Raw genomic sequence first — 19,824 nt, forward strand, 5'->3', positions numbered from 1 at the left:
AAGAAGACCAGCAACCTCCAACAGGCATCAGCTCTCTACTGGCATCAGTTCCACCTGCCACCCCTCAAATTCCCAAATCCCCCCCTTCCGCCCAATTGACTGACTGACGCCCTGCACCCTCCCCACATCCGATCTTCCTGTTTGTTCCTCAGAACCGCCTGGCATCCACCAGCACAGCTCCTTCATGTCCAGGTGCGGTGCCCACACATGCCACCTGCTGCAGACCCCCGACCCATCAAGCCTGGAGCTCACAATGCCCTCTCTTTGTCCCGAAAGGAGAACACAGCTCATAATAAACGGGGAAAGGGCCAAGACAGGGGGACGCAGTAAAAGAGATTGAAGTCCTCACCTCCTATGACGAACAGGCCCTGGAAATCGCAGCATTGTCCGAGGAGAGAGCTGTGACCAACAGGGAGGTTTGCCTGCGGCCAGAGGTGAGGATCCACTGACCCTTCACCCAGATGACCTGTTTCAAGTGAGTTGTTCATGTCAGACAAAATGATCCTTCCCTCTGACTGACCAGGTGTCCGAGGATCTCCACCTGACACGCCGGGCCATCTAGAATCGAAGTACCCCTCCCCCCACCCACCCCCGGCTCGTCCCCCCCCCCACCCCCAGTAGTATCAGCAAGCATATACAGACATAGAATCTGAGGGTATACCAGAGTGTTATTGCATTGGAAATAAGGGGCGAAACGCCGACTGGCGCCCAAAACAGCGCAAATCAGACGGGCATCGCGCTGCCCTAAAGGTGTGGAATGCTCCGCATCTTTGGGGGCCGAGCCCCAACCTTGAGGGGCTAGGTCGGCGCCCGACGAATTTCTCGGCGGGGGGTCGGAGAATCTTGCCCAATGTATCAATGAGAAAGTGGAGACACATACACATTCAGGCAGATGAGAAATGGGTAGAAGATCATCAGCTGGTATTACCGGTGGGTTACAGAAAGGAGGTTTTGCTGGTAGCACATAAGGTTGCCGTACAGAATCATTTAAGAGCAAGGAAAACCCGAGCAAAATTACAAAAACATTTTTATTGTCCTGGGCTGCGTAAGGATGTAGTTGAATTTTGCCACACACACACACACACACACAATCACACAGACATTCACTCACGCACCCTCACATATGCACTTATGTACTCGTACACACACTTACACACTTGTTACGACACCCTGGGTGAGTGCACAGTCAGTTCCAGCCCCACAGACCTCAGAGTCCCAACAGAAGTGAATTAACCAATAGTTTGTGCATTTTCCTGAGATCTTTAACCCCTGACTGCCCCAATCAATTACAGGGACCAAATTTATAAGTAAAACTGTTTATGTATAACAAGAGTAAAAGATAAACATATAATGGAACGATGGTCTATTCGTCTACCTATTCCAAAAACCCTATCCCACCCTCCACCCAGACACACACAAGACAGAAATACGGCGAAGGGCTAGGAATGGTTCAAGAGTAACAGGGATTAAGAGGTGTGAGAAATTTGAGGATCTTCACTGTTGGGGTTGAGGTCTTTGCAGGTGGTGATCTCTTCAGAATGCCAGGTGTTGAACCCTCGGTTGATTTGGATGTTCAGGCTGGACCACTCAGGCTGGATTCTCAGGCTGTGGGATCCCCTCTGGGGACACACTCTAAATTGTGATGGGCTGAGCCTTACCCACGGAAGATGCACTTCAGGACTGCTCAGTTTCTGATATGTGGTCAACTTCAGCAGACACTCCAACAGTTCATGTATTGCTTGTTTGGTCTTGTTCCGCACTGTAACCAATCACTATTTGTTGATGTACCATTTGTCAATGTTCTCTGTCGATTATTCTTTTGTCTACTATGTACGTACTGTGTTCGTTCCCTTGTCCGCAGAAAAATACTTGCCACTGTACTTCAGTACATGTGACAATAAATATCAATCAATCAAGCTTGTCTCAGTTAAACAGAATATCAGAGCAGCAGTTTTCACAAGGCCTTCGAGTGGTCTGGTTCCTTTAATGGGAGAGGAATCCAAGGAGGGACATGCAGAAACAGTAAAGATCAAAGCCTAAACCCAGGTTTGTGTGGAGCCTGGTGACCTTTTTTCTGCCTCATTCACTGTAGTTAAAGCTGCCTGTCACTGACTGCACCAAGTCAGCATAGAAACATTGCACACCCGCTCGAAGAGATTTCTGCTGTTACAGTGGCCTGTGTGCTCACTCATCAGTTCTGCCTTGCTATTTGGCAGGATCGATCCAGGTCTGTCCAGCCGGAGGCTCCAGCCTCGGTCGTCTCCCATCCCACAGGAGGGGCAGCTCACCATCGCCCAATGTGCCCATTGTGACCCCATTGGTTCACAATTTGGAAACCTTTGATCTACAAGATGCACTGCAAGAACTCACCAAGTTCCTTTTGACACCACCATCCAAACCATGGAGCAGTATTCTCCGCCGGCGGGATGCTCCGTTTTGCCACCAGTCCGAGGGTTTCCCGACGGCGTGGGGCTGCTCCACAATGGGAAACCCCATTGACCGGCGGGCGTAACGGAACATCCCGCCGGCAGGGTGAAGCAGAAATGTGACGCGGAGGGGCGGAGAATCCAGCCCATGATCTTTACTATCTAGAAGGACAAGGCAGCAAATACCTGGGAACACGACCACCTGGAGGTTTCCCCTCCAAGTCATTCACCATCCTGACTTGGAAATATATCGCCGTTCCTTCACTGTTGTTGGGTCAAAACCCTGGAATCCCTTCTAACTGCACTGTGGGTGTACCTACATCTCATGGACTGCAGCAGTTCAAGAAGACAGCTCACCACCACCTTCTCAAGGGATCTACAGAGGCAGACAGTATATGAAGGTGATTAAAGTTCAATTCAAGGTGATTTTTCAGCCTCCTAACCATCTTCCGCATGCTCAGTCAGCCCACTCAATGGAGGCAGCCCTTCTGCAGCAGGTTCAGTTTATCAGAGATGAAGCCTGCATCCTATTGGTCGGACCGCAGGAAGGAAAGTGTGCAATCGTGATCAATGGCGATCCAGTATTGGTGTTTCTTTTCCCATCACAATGTACCTTGGTGAGGGATCCTCACAGCTTCCACCCCATCTCAGCAGTGCCAACTCTCCCTCTGGGGCTGCCGAGACTCCAGTGCTAAGTGACCTCTGATTGGGTCTTAAGCATGGGAAGCCAGCTCACCATGCTGATAAGTGAAAACTGCCATATTCCCCAAAGACCAGAGGCTGCTCTCTGTGATTAATGTAAGAATTTCAGATATATTGTATTATATGTGTTTGGTGCAGTAAGGGTTAAAGGCCTGGGTTAGGTGTGTGTGTGTGAGAGAGAGACTGCTGCAGTCAAGTTTTTAAAAATCCTGGTTTAAAAGATTGGGAGCCAGGGGTACAATTAAAGCATCGTAAAAGGCTTGGGAAGTTTTGTTTTTATTAAGCGGGTTCCCTGTGGAATTAATTAGATTTCAGCTTGGTAAGATGATGCAGTTACTGGGTGGAGCTAAGGTATCAGGCATTTTGCAGAAAAAGCAGGTCAGTTGAGTTCCCGAGGAAGCTGTGAGCAGATGTCAAGCATCAATTTCACTGCAGTTCACTTAAAGATATGTCTGTGGACATATTAAGTTTCTTTCCAAGCATTTCAGACTTGTCTGATTGGAAGGTGAGCTGAAACAAGCTGAGAAACATCTTCTGGAGAAATACAGCCAGAGTTTCTGCATAGTTCTGACAGGATTCGGGTCCTTTCTGTACAGCAGTAGCAAAAGATCTCTTTCTCAAAGAACATCTCTGAAAAGCAAGTATTCCTGAGGGCTAACAGCGAATTGAGAGCTGAGGGGCTGAACTCTCCGTACCCCAACGCCGAAATCGGGACTGCCGCCAGTTCCCGGGTTCTGCGGGCCCCGAAAAGCGGCGTACTCGGGGAGTACATCGTGCCACCTGGGACCTACCTGAAGCCATTGCCAGAAGCCCGCTCCGCCATTCTCCGCCCCTGACTGGCCGAAGTCCCGACAGCCTGGAACTAATGTGGTCCAGCCGGTCGGGATACTCGCGTGGCGGCTGTGGACTCAGTCCGTGGCTGCCCTGGTCGGGGGTGGGCCGATCGGAGGACAGGGGGGGCCTTATAGGCAGCCGGTAAATGCTTGTGCGGGCATTGAGGGTCGGGCGCGCGGCCAATCGGTGATTTCTTTTTTGGGTCTATCTCCATGCTCCAAGTCCACCATGGAGCACGGTGCGACCGCTGGAGGCCACCGCCATGAGCATACGCGGCCTCCAGCCCGGAAGTGCGGGGGCCCGTATCTGCAGCATAAGCTGTGAGATCTACTCCCGGTCCCTGCTTGTCCCCTGCAGGGCTGGGAATTCGTGTCCCTTTGATGCCAGTTTTTCTGGCGTGAAACTCTCCCGTTTTGAGGCCGGTGTGGGGCATAGTCCCAATAATGGAGAATCCAGCCCGAGATTTTATTTTCTGTGTGAGTGGGAATGAAGACAGCAATTAGGGGTTACTGTGCCACTGCATTGATTAGCATTACTTAAGGAGTAATTGTAAGCTATTTTCTGGTGTGATGGTCAAGATATTTTAATACTGTGCTAGTAATAAAATTTGTTTTAATAAACCATCTGCCTATTTCTTTGTAAAATCACTCCTGGGGTGAGGTATCCTTTCCTCACAGTCTTACAAAATTAAAATAAACTTTGAGGTTTCTGTCCAGTATCCTAGCCACTGCTGGGGCCTGGTCTGGATGGTAATATCTCCCTCTTTGAGAGAGAGCTGACTGGTGGTGGTTTAACCTGAGGGTCACCACAACTCAGGCGAGAGGCAAGGTTGAGAAGGCAGAGCCTGCATGGTAACCTCAGCTGGCACAGGAATTGAACCGGTGTTGTTGGCGTCTCTCCGCATCATGAACCAACCGCCCAGTCAGTTGATCTAAACCAACCCCGATACCGATAAGTACAGCGAATACGGAGATAGCCAGTTAGGGTAGTGCCTCCCCAAATATTGCGGAACAAGCTTCGCCTCCAGCAAGTGGTGGTTTGGAACCTGTTTTCTCCCATTATTCGGCTCCTGAATACAGAAGGAAAATCCTGCCCACTGTGTCTTTTTTCCCTCTTTGGCCAAATTAATGAGAATATTTAAGGGGTGGGTTATGCCATGTATAATATAGGATGCTCAGTGTGCTGTGACTGTTCTGGGGACTCATGGTGAATACTCCACCATGAATATCTGGTGTGTTGGGTGTGTAAGGTGTTCACTAACACAAGTGTTTGGATGGTTGTGTACAGAATACAATCAGCACAGGGTCAACATTCAGCGTGACTGTGTGTAGCGTCTACTCACCACATTGTGAATGGCGTACAGTGTCCTGTTTCCAGATCCAGTTGTACGATAAACATTCAGTGACTTACTGTAATAAGCATTCATCTCTTGCAGAATCTATCAGAGTAAAAAGAAAAAAAATCCATCTTACAACAAGATCCACAATCAAATATGATGGAGTGGAAGAAGGGGGTGAGTGAAGGACAGGATGGGGGTAGAGAGAGAGAGAGCAAGGGAGAGAGAGGATGATACAGAATGGCGCAGAGAAAGAGATAAAGCAATGAAGAGAAGAGGGCAAGAGAGAGAGACAGTGAATGTAGAATCAAACAGGGAATGAGAAAGAGAATGGACAGGAAAGGGATAGTGGGAGAGACAAGGACACGGGGCAAGAGGAAACAGTGAAATGGAGAGGGTGACACTGGAAGGGATGATTGAGACACAAGTGGGAGAATGAGATCTCGGAATCATGGAATTGTCATGGTGACGGAGGAGGCCATTTGGCCCATCGTGTCTGTCCCAGATCTCCAAACGAGCATCGTCAGGTGGTGCCATTCCTCTGCCTTTTCCCCTGGAACATTTTTTATATTCAAATAATCATCTAATGCCGTCCGGAATGCCTCGATTGAACCTGCCTCCAGCACACGTCCAGTCAGAGCATTCCTGACCTGAGCCACACGTGTGTGAAAATGTTTTTTTCTCATGTCTCAGCTGGAATTCTCCGTTTGGGAGACGAGAGGCGGGGTTCTCGACTTGCCGAAGCCAATATCGCGAAACACGATTGGGTGGAGAATAGCTTCCGACGCCAAAATCGCAAACGACGTCGGTTTGACGCCAAATTGTGATGCTCCGGCACCGTGTAAATGCCTCGCTCGCCGCACGGTGTTAAAGTACAGTAGGCATATCGGGAACACTATCCCATCCCGAAACGAGAGGACCTCACCAGCGAGATGGCGCAAGCCAAAATATTCACCAAATTGGATGCGTCCAAAGGATTTTGGCAGATCCAATTGGACCCGGCCAGCCGAAGGCTATGCACGTTCAACACCCCTTTTGGCAGATTCTGCTACAACCGGATGCCATTCGGCATCATTTCAGCATCTGAAGTTTTCCACCGCATTATGGAGCAGATGATGGAAGGCATCGAAGGGGTACGTGTATATGTGGACGATATCATCATTTGGTCCACCACTCCGCAGGAACACATGCATCGTCTACGACGTGTCTTCACCCGCATACGACAAAATGGCCTGCGTCTCAACCGCGCGAAGTGTGCCTTCGGCCAGATGGAGCTGAAATTCCTCGGGGACCACATCTCACGATCAGGGGTCCGTCCCGATGCAGACAAAGTTAGCGCCATCACAGCCATGCCACGACCGGCTGACAAGAAGGCTGTCCTAAGATTCCTGGGCATGGTCAACTTCCTTGGGAAGTTCATTCCCAACCTGGCTTCTCATACAACGAATATGCGCCATCTCGTAAACAAATCAACAGAATTCCACTGGCAGCAATCGCATCAGCTGGAATGGGAGGAGCTCAAGCACAAACTGGTCACGGCACCAGTGCTGGCGTTCTTTGACACGACTCGCCCTACAAAGATCTCAACAGACGCCAGCCAATCTGGTATTGGAGCGGTACTCCTGCAAAAAGACAGCACGTCGTCATGGGCCCCGGTTGCATATGCCTCACGAGCCATGACCCCTACCGAACAGCGCTACGCGCAAATAGAAAAAGAATGCCTGGGCTTGTTAACTGGACTGGACAAGTTCCACGACTATGTGTACAGCCTGCCACGATTTACGGTTGAAACTGACCACCGCCCCTGGTCAACATCATTAACAAAGACCTGAACGACATGACCCCTCGCCTTCAGCGCATCTTACTTAAACTCAGGAGGTATGATTTCGAACTGATCTACACTCCGGGGAAGAATCTCATCGTGGCGGACACGCTCTCCCGAGCAGTGAGCACACCACCAGATGCGGAGGGGTTCGTGCGTCAAATTGAGGCACACGTGACTCTGACAGCAGCAAATCTGCCAGCTGATGATCCAAGTCTGGCCCACATACGCGCAGAGACGGCGACTGACCCCCTTCTACAGCGAGTGATGCGCCACATGATGGAAGGGTGGCTCAAAGGGCATTGCCCCCAGTTTTATAATGTGCGAGATGACCTGACCAACATAGACGGGGTCCTTATGAAATTAGACAGGATCGTTATTCCACACAGCATGCGCCAGATGATTCTTAATCAACTACACGAAGGCCACTTGGGCGTCGAAAAATGCAGACGAAGGGCCTGAGAGGCGGTATATTGGCCGGGTATTAATGAAGACATAGCCAACGTGGTGCTCAATTGCACAACCTGTCAGAGATTTCAGCCGGCGCAACCTCCGGAGACGCTTCTACCACACGAGTTGGTGACGTCCCCCTGGGCGAAGGTGGGTGTTGACCTATTTCACGCGCTCGGCAGAGATCACATCGTTATTATAGACTACTTCTCAAACTACCCGGAAGTCATGCCTCTCCATGATCTGACATCGTCCGCAGTCATTGGGGCCTGCAAGGAAACATTTGCTCGCCATGGCATTCCAAGGACTGTCATGTCAGACAATGGACCCTGCTTCGCCAGTCGTGAATGGTCGTCCTTTGCCGCAGCATATGGTTTCACTCATGTGACATCCAGCCCTCTACATCCACAGTCGAACGGGAAGGCTGAAAAGGGCGTCCACATTGCCAAGCGGCTCCTGTGCAAGGCGGCTGCTGCCGGATCGGACTTTAACCTCGCCTTGCTGGCCTATCGATCGGCCCCGCTATCCACGGGTCTCTCGCCAGCGCAGCTACTAATGGGTCGCTCCCTCAGGACGACGGTACCGTCCATCCTGGCACCAACAACAGACCATGAGACGGTTCCTCGGAACATGCAAATGCAGCATGATCGCCAGAAAAGTCAGTACGACACACGAGCGACGGACCTGCCCCCCCTGTCCTCCGGGGACAAAGTACGCGTCCATCAACCGTATGGTGGCTGGTCAGCACCGGCCGAAGTCCTCCGACATGTGGCTCCCCGCTCGTTCCTGGTTCGCATGCCGGATGGTTCAGTGCGTCGCCGCAATCGGCGCGCCCTTCGCCGACTTCCACGCTCGCAGCCACACAGTACGCACACGCCAGATCCTCAACAGGCTTCCGAGGATGACTTTGTGGAGCTGCCGCAGATCACGCCCTCTCCATCGCCACCCATGGCCATGCTTGCACATCAGCCGGTGGTTCTTGACCCACCCTTGAGGCGGTCAACCCGAACTCGTCGCAAGCCCATTAGACTGGACTTATAACACCGTTCATATGTCTAACAAGTTACACAATTTTATATGATAACCTGTTGTTGTTTATCGTTCCAGATATCGTCTGACTGGACCACTGTTCAAGTTTTTTTCTCGTTCGCATTCATGTTCTGTTATGGTACAACCTTGTTCATGTGACGCACCCGACATCGCCCCATGTAAATAGTTACGTCATATGCACATGCTGTACACAACACACACACACTCTTAGATGCACTCACGACGCGATCATATTTATTACCACGTAGGCACATATCTTTGTAAAAAGGGGGGATGTCATGATATTCAAACACACACATCATGATGGACACACCAAAATTAATCAGAGCACACAACACCACAACCAATCACACACAAGGACACCAACCACATAAAAGTACGAGCACGACACCTAGTGGACAGTAGGTCTGGGGACAAAGACACGGACAAGACCTGTTACAAGATCACAAACAGGGAATCCCCACGTGCAGAGTATCAAGACAAAACTGTACATAGAAAGTTTAAATAAAATAGCGTTGTACCATATACAACCGTGTTGGCTCATCTGTGTGTCAGAACGCCCAACACCACAATGTTCTTTGTAAACACTACGACTTTTGGCTATCTTGGAGAACAATACAAGGAACATTACATGGTGTCAGGGAATTAGTGAAGTAATTTGGCTAAAATTAGATAGAACCTAAGAAGAAAGAAAACCTGCACGTGCTCAGACATCGACGGCAGGACTGCTTCCAGACCTGTTACATCAACGCACACAGACAAGTCCAGACCTCATGGAGAAACTGCAGACTCTGAAACCGTCCCGGACTTCTGGTAAAGGTGATGTAAATTGGAAAATATTTAAGCAGCAATTTCAACTATACCTCTCTTTCTCAGATTTAAATACTGCTAGTGATAACAGAAAACTCGCGTTATTTTTAACAATGGCTGGACCACAGGCTATTGAACTATATAACTCTTTCCAATTCTCCGCGGGAGTTGATAAAAAGAAATTTGATATAGTTATTGAAAAATTTGACCTTCATTGTAAAGCTCAAATTAATGAAACTTATGAACGATTTGTCTTGAAAAGAAGAGTGCAGGAAGATAGAGAATCCATAGATTGCTTCATTACTGATTTAAGATTAAAGTCACAAACCTGTAATTCCTCCATTTTGTCAGACTCAATGATCAGGGATCAAATCGTTTTTGGCATCAAAGATGAGAAACTCAGAGCGTTTATTAAGGCAAAAAGAATTAAAATTGGAAGATGCAATTGAAATGTGCAGAACAAATGAAATATCCAAAAATCAGAATTCAGAAACACTGATTCAGGAAAAGGGCGTGAAAACTTTGGGGCCGACTGCGTTGGATCTGTAGCGCAGTTGAGAAACAAGCGCGTTTCGGATGGCAACCATATTGCGCATGCGCATTGTCGATCTGCACATGGGCACTTCAACAAACTACGCGATTTGGACGAAGACCGTTCTGTGCATGCGCGCAACCAATTTGCGCATGACGAAAGCAACGTCATACGTGTGGACATTGTGGACACGCCTACCCACATAAAAATTGCCCAGCACATGGAAAAATGTGCTCCAAATGTGGCAAACTGAATCACTTTGCTGTCCAATGCATTAAAAGGGACACACTTTAAAACTTCAAATTTAATGAAGAAACATATGAATGATCAGAGTGATCAGAATAATACAAGTGCTGAAACCTCTAAGATGGACAACCCTAATGTTAATATAGATGCTTATTGTCTTGAAGATTCTTTCTTTGTGGGTGTTGTTGAGAAGTACCAGACAACTGTAAAGAACACTTCCTATCCACAGATACTGCATCCCATACAATCGATTAACACAGAATCTGAATGGAACACTCCATTACAAGTCAATGGTTCCGAGATTGTGTTCAAACTGGACACTGGAGCATCTGCTAATTTAATCAATACTCTTGATTTATCACAACTTTGTCATAGTCCTAAGATTCAGAAAACCGATTACCAGTAACGTGACTACAATGGTAAGACGATTACTTCTTTAGGGTTATGCTATCTCTTAGTGACAAACAACAACACTGTGATAACCTTGAGGTTCGAGATTGTTGAAGCCAAACAATCTTCACTATTGAAATGAAATGAAATGAAAATCGCTTATTGTCACAAGTAGGCTTCAAATGAAGTTACTGTGAAAAGCCCCTAGTCACCATATTCCAGCACCTGTTCGGGGAGGCTGGTACGGGAATTGAACCATGCTGCTGGCCTGCCTTGGTCTGCTTTAAAAGCCAGCGATTTAGTCCAGTGTGCTAAACCAGCCCCTGGCTATTACAAGCCTGTCAAGACTTACCCCTTGTGAAACGAATCTACAGCACCGACAAACCTCTTCCGTCTGTGCAGGAAGATACTGAAAGCATCCTAACTAAGTTTCTTCAGCTATTTGAAGGTATGGATACTCTTCCTTTTCAATACAAAATTCAACTGAAAGCGAATGCTAAACCAGTGGTACACCCTCCAAGAAGAGTTCCTGCTCCGTTACGTGACCGTCTCAAGCAAGAACTGGAACACATGCAGCACCTTGGAATCATCTCCAAGATCACAGAATCAACAGATTGGGTCAGCTCGATGGTGTGCGTTATAAACCCAATGGTGACCTCAGGATTTGTATTGATCCGAAGGATCTGAATATGAATATCAGACGTGAACACTATCCAATACCAAAACGCGAGGGAATAACTCGGGAAATGGCTAATGCCAAGATATTCTCTAAACTAGATGCTTCCAGAGGTTTTTGGCAAATGTAACTGTATGATACAAGCAAAATATTGTGTACATTCAACACACCGTTTGGTCGTTACTGTTTTAACAGAATGTCATTAGGCATAATCTCAGCATCTGAGATATTCCATTGTGCCATGGAACAGATGGTAGAAGGCATAGATGGAGTCCGTGTGTATGTTGATGACATTATAATATGGTCATCTACTCGTGAAGAACACAATGCAAAACTCTTGCAAGTGTTGCAGAGAATACACAAATATGGATTGAAGCTTAATCGGGCCAAGTGCAACTTTGGTATCTCAACATTAAAATTACTGGGTGACCAAATCTCGGAACATGGTGTGCAACCAGAAAATGACAAGATTGCTGCCATCCAGAAGATGTCCATCCCAGAAGATAAAAAAGCAGTTCTGAGATTCCCTGGTGCAGTGACACTCTTAGGAAAATTCACCCCCAACCTTGCTTCACAAACAACAGCCTTGTGTTATCTCATTAAGAAGAACACATTCTTCTCATGGACTGCAGAGCACAACAAAGAATGGTTAGACCTCAAGTCAGCATTAACTATCGCACCTGTCCTTTCCTTCTTTGACCCTGGGCAAGAAACAAAGATTTCCACAGATGCGAGTCAAAATGGGATTGGGGCAGTCCTTCTTCAAAAAAATGACGATGCTTTTTGGAGACCCATTGCATATGCATCCAGATCTATGACCACCACAGAGCAACGTTACGCTCAGATTGAGGTGGAGTATTTAGGCTTGCTGACAATAATACAGAAATTCCATGACTACGTGTATGGACTTCCGATGTTCACGGTTGAAACAGATCACCGACCATTAGTTCATATAATAAAGATAGGGGCAACATTCTCCGACCCCCCGCCGGGTCGGAGAATCGCCGGGGGCTGGCGTGAATCCCGCCCCCGCCGGTTGCCGAAGTCTCCGGCACCGGATATTCGGCGGGGGCGGGAATCGCGCCGCGCCGGTTGGCGGGCCCCCCCGCTCGATTCTCCGGCCCGGATGGGCCGAAGTCCCGCCGATAAATTGCCTGTCCCGCCGGCGTAAATTAAATCACCTACCTTACCGGCGGGACAAGGCGGCGTGGGCGGGCTCCGGGGTCCTGGGGGGGCGCGGGGCGATCTGACCCCGGGGGGTGCCCCCACGGTGGCCTGGCCCGCGATTGGGGCCCACCGATCCGCGGGCGGGCCTGTGCCGCGGGGGCACTCTTTCCCTTCCGCCTCCGCCACGGTCTCCACCATGGCGGAGGTGGAAGAGACTCCCTCCACTGCGCATGCGTGGGAAACTGTCAGCGGCCGCTGACGCTCCCGCGCATGCGCCGCCCGGAGATGTCATTTCCGCGCCAGCTGGCGGGGCAACAAAGGCCGTTTCCGCCAGCTGGCGGGGCGGAAATTCCTCCGGCGTCGGCCTAGCCCCTCAATGTTGGGGCTCGGCCCCCAAAGATGCGGAGCATTCCGCACCTTTGGGGCGGCGCGATGCTCGTCTGATTGGCGCCATTTTGGGCGCCAGTCGGCGGACATCGCGCCGTTTCTGGAGAATTTCGCCCAAGATTTGAATGATATCACTCCAAGTATGCAACAAATAATCATGAAACTAAGAAGGTACGACTTTCAGCTGGTCTGCACTCCAGGGAAATATCTTATCATTGCAAATGCATTATCTCGTGCGACAGAAACAGATGAACAGCAACCTGAGATAGTTCAACTCGTAGAGGCTCAAGCGGAACTTCTAGCTGAAACTCTTCCTGTCTCTGATGAAAAACTCAAGCTCACCAGAGCAGAAACTGAAAAAGATGCAATGTTACGAGTAATCAGCCATATGAAAAATGGTTGGCCAAAAGGAAACTGTTCAAACTTCAGAAATATTAAATTTGATCACACTGTTGTCGATGGATTTCTACTGCGTCTCGGTCGTCTTTTCATTCCCACAACACTGAAGCATTTGGTCCTCCAGAAGGTTCATGAAGGTCATTTATGAATAGAAAAGTGTAAACGCCGAGCGAGACGGGCAGTATATTGGCCTGGAATAAATACTGACATAGCCACTTTTGTGGTAGAATGTGAGATATGCGAGCGAAATCAATCGACACAGATTAAAGAGAAACTCACAACTCATGATCTCGAGAAGACTCCGTGGTCGAAAGTTGGTATTGATCATTTTCATTTTCATGGTCGTGATTATGTCTTGACCATTGACTATTTTTCAAACTATCCAGAAGTAATGAAATTGTCTGATTCTACTTCGAAATCCGTGATCAAAGCGACTAAAGAAATATTTGCTCCTCATGGGTTACCTTGCAGAGTCATGCCAGACAATGGACCTTGCTTTGATAGTAATGATTGGACAGAATTTGCTCGTAACTAATTTCACTCGTCCAGTCCTCCTCATCTGCAATCTAATGGCAAGGTAGAAAAAGGCATTCACATTGCAAAACAACTTTTCAAGAAAGCCCTTGACTCTGACTCAGATATGTTCTTAACTTTATTGAATTAGAGGACTACTCCTCTCTCAACTGGTTTATCTTCTGCTCAGTTGTTAATGAACAGATTTTTGCTACAACTCTTCCCTGTTTACAACCAGCTGATCCTGATCTTCAGCCAGTCATAGAGAAAATGCAGCATCAAAAGCATCTTCAGGAGAAATATTACAATGAACATGCAAAATCATTGGAACTATTTAATCCAGATGATCTAGTGAGAATTCAGATTCCCACTGGAGGATGGTCTGATTTAGCTAAGGTCATAAGTCAAGCAGCACCTCATTCGTATATTGTTCAAGCGACTGATGGTTCTGTTCTTAGAAGAAATCGACGTGCTCTTCTGAAAGTCAAATTGTCTCATACTTTATTTCCACGTCTTCAGATTGATGAGGTGGAGATGACGGCGTTGGACTGGGCTGAGCACAGTAAGAAGTCTTACAAAACCAGATTAAAGTCCAACAACTTGGTGATTCGAAACAAGCCTGTTGGACTTTATTTTTTTTTAAAATATATTTATTAAAAGTTTTTTAACACAATTTTTCTCCCTTACAAACAATAACCCCCCCCCCCCCCTCGTAACAAAAAAAAACCGAGAAATCGCGCAGAGCAAGATATACACATGGCAAAATGATATATTTACACAGCTTTGTACACTGGCCCTCACCCGTACGTGCCAGTTTTCCCAACCCTTCATGTTATATCTTGCTCATCCACCCTCCCAGGCAGTCCCCCCTTTCCCCCCCCTCCTCCCCCCTCCCAGGACGTCGTCGTCGTCGCCCCGCCCGCCCCCCCCCCCCCCCCCCACCTCCCCGCCAAGGTTGCTGCTGCTGCTGACCGACCTTTCTCTAACGCTCCGCGAGATAGTCTAGGGACGGTTGCCACCGCCTGTAGGACCCCTGCGCAGACCCTCTCAAGGCGAACTTAATCCTCTCCAACTTTATGAACCCAGCCATATCATTTGGGGGGGTTTAAACTAATGCAGCAGGGGCATGGGAACCTGGATTGTAGTTTTAGGGTAAGGGAGAATGAGAGTATAGAGGTCAGGAGCACAGATTTGACGTCGTAGGAGGGGGCCAGTGTTCAGGTAGGTGGTTTGAAGTGTGTCTACTTCAATGCCAGGAGTATACGAAACAAGGTAGGGCAACTGGCAGCATGGGTTGGTACCTGGGACTTCGATGTTGTGGCCATTTCGGAGACATGGATAGAGCAGGGACAGGAATGGATGTTGCAGGTTCCGGGGTTTAGGTGTTTTAGTAAGCTCAGAGAAGGAGGCAAAAGAGGGGGAGGTGTGGCGCTGCTAGTCAAGAGCAGTATTACGGTGGCGGAGAGGATGCTAGATGGGGACTCTTCTTCCGAGGTAGTATGGGCTGAAGTTAGAAACAGGAAAGGAGAGGTCACCCTGTTGGGAGTTTTTTATAGGCCTCCTAATAGTTCTAGGGATGTAGAGGAAAGGATGGCGAAGATGATTCTGGATATGAGCGAAAGTAACAGGGTAGTTATTATGGGAGACTTTAACTTTCCAAATATTGACTGGAAAAGATATAGTTCGAGTACAATAGATGGGTCGTTTTTTGTACAGTGTGTGCAGGAGGGTTTCCTGAAACAATATGTTGACAGGCCAACAAGAGGCGAGGCCACGTTGGATTTGGTTTTGGGTAATGAACCAGGCCAGGTGTTGGATTTGGAGGTAGGAGAGCACTTTGGGGACAGTGACCACAATTCGGTGACGTTTACGTTAATGATGGAAAGGGATAAGTATACACCGCAGGGCAAGAGTTATAGCTGGGGGAAGGGCAATTATGATGCCATTAGACGTGACTTGGGGGGGATAAGGTGGAGAAGTAGGCTGCAAGTGTTGGGCGCACTGGATAAGTGGGGCTTGTTCAAGGATCAGCTACTGCGTGTTCTTGATAAGTATGTACCGGTCAGACAAGGAGGAAGGCGTCGAGCGAGGGAACCGTGGTTTACCAAGGAAGTGGAATCTCTTGTTAAGAGGAAGAAGGAGGCCTATGTGCCTCCGCCTTCCCTGTGGTCAACAGGTCAAACTCCGTCTGGAGCCGTCGTCTTTCCCTAAGTAATCTTTCCTCCGGGGCTTCTGCGAATTTCCTGACCACTCTCAAAATCTCCCCCACTAACCTCTCCCTTTCCATACCCTCTGTCTTCTCCCTATGAGCCCTAATGGAAATTAGCTCTCCCCTGATCACCGCCTTCAACGCCTCCCATACCACCCCCACCCACACCTCCCCGTTGTCGTTGGCCTCCAAGTACCTTTCGATACACCCCCTCACCTTCCCACACACCACCTCGTCCGCCAGCAGTCCCACATCCAGCCGCCACAACGGGCGTTGGTCCCTCTCCTCTCCCAGCTCCAGTTCCACCCAGTGCGGGGCATGGTCCGAAACGGCTATAGCCGAATACTCCGTCCCCTCCACCCTCGAGATGAGCGCCCTACCCAGAACAAAGAAATCTATCCGGGAGTAGGCTTTGTGTACATGGGAGAAGAAAGAAAATTCCCTGGCCTGCGGCCTTGCAAACCGCCATGGGTCCACTCCCCCCATCTGATCCATAAACCCCCTAAGTACCTTGGCTGCCACCGGCCTCTTTCCAGTCCTTGATTTGGAGCGGTCCAGTGCTGGATCCAACACTGTATTGAAGTCCCCTCCCATTATCAGGCCTCCTATCTCCAGGTCCGGAATGCGCCCCAACATGCGGCACTAACGACATAGGTAGGAAAGGGGACAAGGATGTCAGGCAGGCTTTCAGGGAGCTAGGATGGAAGCTCAGAACTAGAACAAACAGAGTTGTTATCTCTGGGTTGTTGCCCGTGCCACATGATAATGAGATGAGGAATAGGGAGAGAGAGCAATTAAACACGTGGCTACATGGATGGTGCAGGCGGGAGGGATTCAGATTTCTGGATAACTGGGGCTCTTTCTGGGGAAGGTGGGACCTCTACAGACAGGATGGTCTACATCTGAACCTGAGGGGCACAAATATCCTGGGGGGGGCTGAGGTTAGAAACAGGAAAGGAGAGGTCACCCTGTTGGGAGTTTTCTATAGGCCTCCAAATAGTTCTAGGGATGTAGAGGAAAGGATGGCGAAGATGATTCTGGATAAGAGCGAAAGTAACAGGGTAGTTATTATGGGAGACTTTAACTTTCCAAATATTGATTGGAAAAGATATAGTTCGAGTACATTAGAGGGTCATTTTTTGTACAATGTGTGCAGGAGGGTTTCCTGACACAATATGTTGACAGGCCAACAAGAGGCGAGGCCACGTTGGGTTTGGTTTTGGGTAATGAACCTGGCCAGGTGTTGGATTTGGAGGTAGGAGAGCACTTTGGGGACAGTGACCACAATTCGGTGACGTTTACGCTAGTGATGGAAAGGGATAAGTATACACCGCAGGGCAAGAGTTATAGCTGGGGGAAGGGCAATTATGATGCCATTAGACGTGACTTGGGGGGGGGATAGGTTGGAGAAGTAGACTGCAAGTGTTGAGCACACTGGATAAGTGGAGCTTATTCAAGGATCAGCTACTGCGTGTTCTTGATAAGTACGTACCGGTCAGGCAGGGAGAAAGGCTGAGAGCGAGGGAACCGTGGTTTGCCAAAGAAGTGGAATCACTTGTTAAGAGGAAGAAGGAGGCCTATGTGAAGATGAGGTGTGAAATTTCAGTTGGGGTGATGGATAGTTACAAGGTAACGAGGAAGGATCTAAAGAGAGAGCTAAGACGAGCAAGGAGGGGACATGAGAAGTATTTGGCAGGTAGGATCAAGGAAAACCCAAAAGCTTTCTATAGGTATGTCAGGAATAAGCGAATGACTAGGGAAAGAGTAGGACCAGTCAAGGACAGGGATGGGAAGTTGTGTGAGGAGTCTGAAGAGATAGGCGAGATACTAAATGAATATTTTTCGTCAGTATTCACTCAGGAAAAAGATAATGTTGTGGAGGAGAATGCTGAGACCCAGGCTATTAGAATAGATGGCATTGAGGTACGTAGGGCAGAGGTGCTGGCAATTCTGGACTGGCTGAAAATAGATAAGTCCCCGGGGCCTGATGGGATTTATCCTAGGATTCTCTGGGAGGCCAGGGAAGAGATTGCTGGACCTTTGGCTTTGATTTTTATGTCATCATTGGCTACAGGAATAGTGCCAGAGGACTGGAGGATCGCAAATGTGGTCCCGTTGTTCAAAAAGGGGAGCAGAGACAACCCCGGCAACTATAGACCGGTGAGTCTCACGTCTGTAGTGGGTAAAGTCTTGGAGGGGATTATAAGAGACAAGATTTATAATCATCTAGATAGGAATAATATGATCAGGGATAGTCAGCATGGCTTTGTAAATGGTAGGTCATGCCTCACAAACCTTATCGAGTTCTTTGAGAAGGTGACTGAACAGGTAGACGAGGGTAGAGCAGTTGATGTGGTGTATATGGATTTCAGTAAAGCGTTTGATAAGGTTCCCCACGGTAGGCTATTGCAGAAAATACGGAGGCTGGGGATTGAGGGTGATTTAGAGATGTGGATCAGAAATTGGCTAGCTGATAGAAGACAGAGGGTGGTGGTTGATGGGAAATGTTCAGAATGGAGTTCAGTTACAAGTGGCGTACCACAAGGATCTGTTCTGGGGCCGTTGCTGTTTGTCATTTTTATCAATGACCTAGAGGAAGGCGCAGAAGGGTGGGTGAGTAAATTTGCAGACGACACTAAAGTCGGTGATGTTGTCGACAGTGAGGAAAGATGTAGCAGGTTACAGAGGGACATATATAAGCTGCAGAGCTGGGCTGAGAGGTGGCAAATGGAGTTTAATGTAGAGAAGTGTGAGGTGATTCACTTTGGAAGGAATAACAGGAATGCGGAATATTTGGCTAATGGTAAAGTTCTTGGAAGTGTGGATGAGCAGAGGGATCTAGGTGTCCATGTACATAGATCCCTGAAAGTTGCCACCCAGGTTGATAGGGTTGTGAAGAAGGCCTATGGAGTGTTGGCCTTTATTGGTAGAGGGATTGAGTTCTGGAGTCAGGAGGTCATGTTGCAACTGTACAAAACTCTGGTACGGCCGCATTTGGAGTATTGCGTACAGTTCTGGTCACCGCATTATAGGAAAGACGTGGAGGCTTTGGAGCGGGTGCAGAGGAGATTTACCAGGATGTTGCCTGGTATGGAAGGAAAATCTTATGAGGAAAGGCTGATGGACTTGAGGTTGTTTTCGTTGGAGAGAAGAAGGTTAAGAGGAGACTTAATAGAGGCATACAAAATGATCAGGGGGTTAGACAGGGTGGACAGTGAGAGCCTTCTCCCGCGGATGGAAATGGCTGGCACGAGGGGACATAGCTTTAAACTGAGGGGTAATAGATATAGGACAGAGGTCAGAGGTAGGTTCTTTACGCAAAGAGTGGTGAGGCCGTGGAATGCCCTACCGGCAACAGTAGTGAACTCGCCAACATTGAGGGCATTTAAAAGTTTATTGGATAAGCATATGGATGATAATGGCATAGTGTAGGTTAGATGGCTTTTGTTTCGGTGCAACATCGTGGGCCGAAGGGCCTGTACTGCGCTGTATCGTTCTATGTTCTATGCGCTTCATGAATCCTGCATCATCCCAGTTCGGGGCGTATACATTTACCAACACCACCCACGTCCCTTGCAGCCTACCGCTCACCATTACATATCGCCCTTCATTGTCCGCTACAATAGTCTTGGCCTCAAATGACACCCGCTTTCCCACCAATATTGCCACCCCTTTATTCTTCACGTCCAGTCCCGAGTGGAATACCTGTCCTACCCATCCCTTTCTTAACCTGACCTGGTCCGCCACCTTCAGATGTGCCTCTTGGAGCATGGCCACGTCCGCCTTCAGTCCCTTTAAGTGCGCGAACACTCGAGCCCTCTTCACCGGCCCATTCAGGCCCCTCACATTCCACGTTATCAGCCGGATTGGAAGGG

General features: G+C 48.6%; 1 protein-coding gene across 1 annotated transcript in view; it reads right to left on the reverse strand.

Moving 5' to 3' along the window:
- LOC140393988 (CD9 antigen-like) overlaps positions 1-19,824 on the reverse strand; it is a 383,521-nt gene that overhangs the window by 17,928 nt on the left and 345,769 nt on the right. Inside the window, exon 5 of the mRNA XM_072480714.1 lies at positions 5,305-5,400. Within this exon, the coding sequence (XP_072336815.1) occupies positions 5,305-5,400 (96 nt within the window). The remainder of the gene's footprint in view (positions 1-5,304; positions 5,401-19,824) is intronic.

This window comes from Scyliorhinus torazame, chromosome 17 (genome assembly GCF_047496885.1).
Source record: "Scyliorhinus torazame isolate Kashiwa2021f chromosome 17, sScyTor2.1, whole genome shotgun sequence".
Lineage (NCBI taxonomy): Eukaryota > Metazoa > Chordata > Chondrichthyes > Carcharhiniformes > Scyliorhinidae > Scyliorhinus > Scyliorhinus torazame.